The sequence below is a fragment of the Aplysia californica genome, unplaced genomic scaffold, assembly GCF_000002075.1.
Source record: "Aplysia californica isolate F4 #8 unplaced genomic scaffold, AplCal3.0 scaffold00460, whole genome shotgun sequence".
Classification (NCBI taxonomy): domain Eukaryota; kingdom Metazoa; phylum Mollusca; class Gastropoda; order Aplysiida; family Aplysiidae; genus Aplysia; species Aplysia californica.
Window position 1 is genome coordinate 38399 of NW_004797730.1, and position 965 is coordinate 39363.

Sequence of the window (965 nt, forward strand, 5' to 3'; positions counted from 1 at the left end):
GCTGACGATTGGGAGGTGGCTGCGGGTTGACGAAAGGGAAAAGCGCCTCGCCTCCATGTCATCTTTGGTCTTCCCTTCTTACGCTTTCCTTGTGGGTTCCACGTTAAAGCCTGTCTGATGATGCTTGTCGGGGGTCTCCTCAGGGTGTGTCCTTCCATTTCCATTTCTTCACCTGAATATCTTCCTTTACTGGTCTTTGGCTTGTTCTCTCCCACAGTTGAGCATTCGTGACTCGATCGTACCACTTGATCCCCACTAAAAACCTGTACTAAAACTAAAACTAAAAGATGTGAAAAATAAAAATTATTCATTCTCTGTTTTGTTTTTCCTCCCAGACCCGTGTCGGCGTACGCGCTGTTCTTCCGCGACACACAGGCCACCATCAAGGGGCACAACCCCAACGCCAGTTTTGGCGAGGTCTCCAAGATTGTGGCGTCCATGTGGGACCAGCTGGACCCCGAGCACAAGGACGTGAGTCACAGTTGCATTCGTCCTTGGGAACCTCTTTTGTTTGTTTGTTTGTTTGTTTTAAAATTGTTGTTTGTTGTTGTTGGTGTGTGTGTGTGTGGTAGCCTATCCGTTCGATATGTTTGGAGCCCCGAAGAACGTGCTCTTCGCCAGGACCACCGCCTCCCTTGGGTAACGGGTGAGGCAGTCCAACCTCCTGAATCCTCCCCGAAGAGATGTCACCACCTGTTGTTGTTGTTGTTGTTGTTAAAAGTAAAGTTGTTCCCGCATCCGATCCGGACTTTGGGGATTGCCTTTTTAGTGAGACAACTTCCTGGGCCTTCGGCATATTGTGGTAAGGTGGCCATTTCCTTTCCACGCCGCCTTTACTTCCCCAACTCGAAGTCAGGTACCCATTACTGCTGGGTGGACAGAAGGGGGCGAAAAAAACATGTGTTGAAGTTGTTGTTTTTGTTGTTGTTGTTTTTTAATTTTGTCAAATCGCCGCCGTCAGCACT

The 965-nt window shown here is 48.8% G+C and overlaps 1 protein-coding gene across 1 annotated transcript in view; it reads left to right on the plus strand.

The window, feature by feature from the left end:
- Positions 1-474, plus strand: part of LOC101853876 (TOX high mobility group box family member 3) — a gene marked incomplete at its 3' end in the record, with an annotated part of 14730 nt that extends 14256 nt beyond the window's left edge. Inside the window, 1 exon segment of the mRNA XM_013086373.2 lies at positions 336-474. Coding sequence (XP_012941827.1) covers positions 336-474 — 139 coding nt within the window.
- Between the last annotated feature and the right edge of the window lie 491 nt (positions 475-965).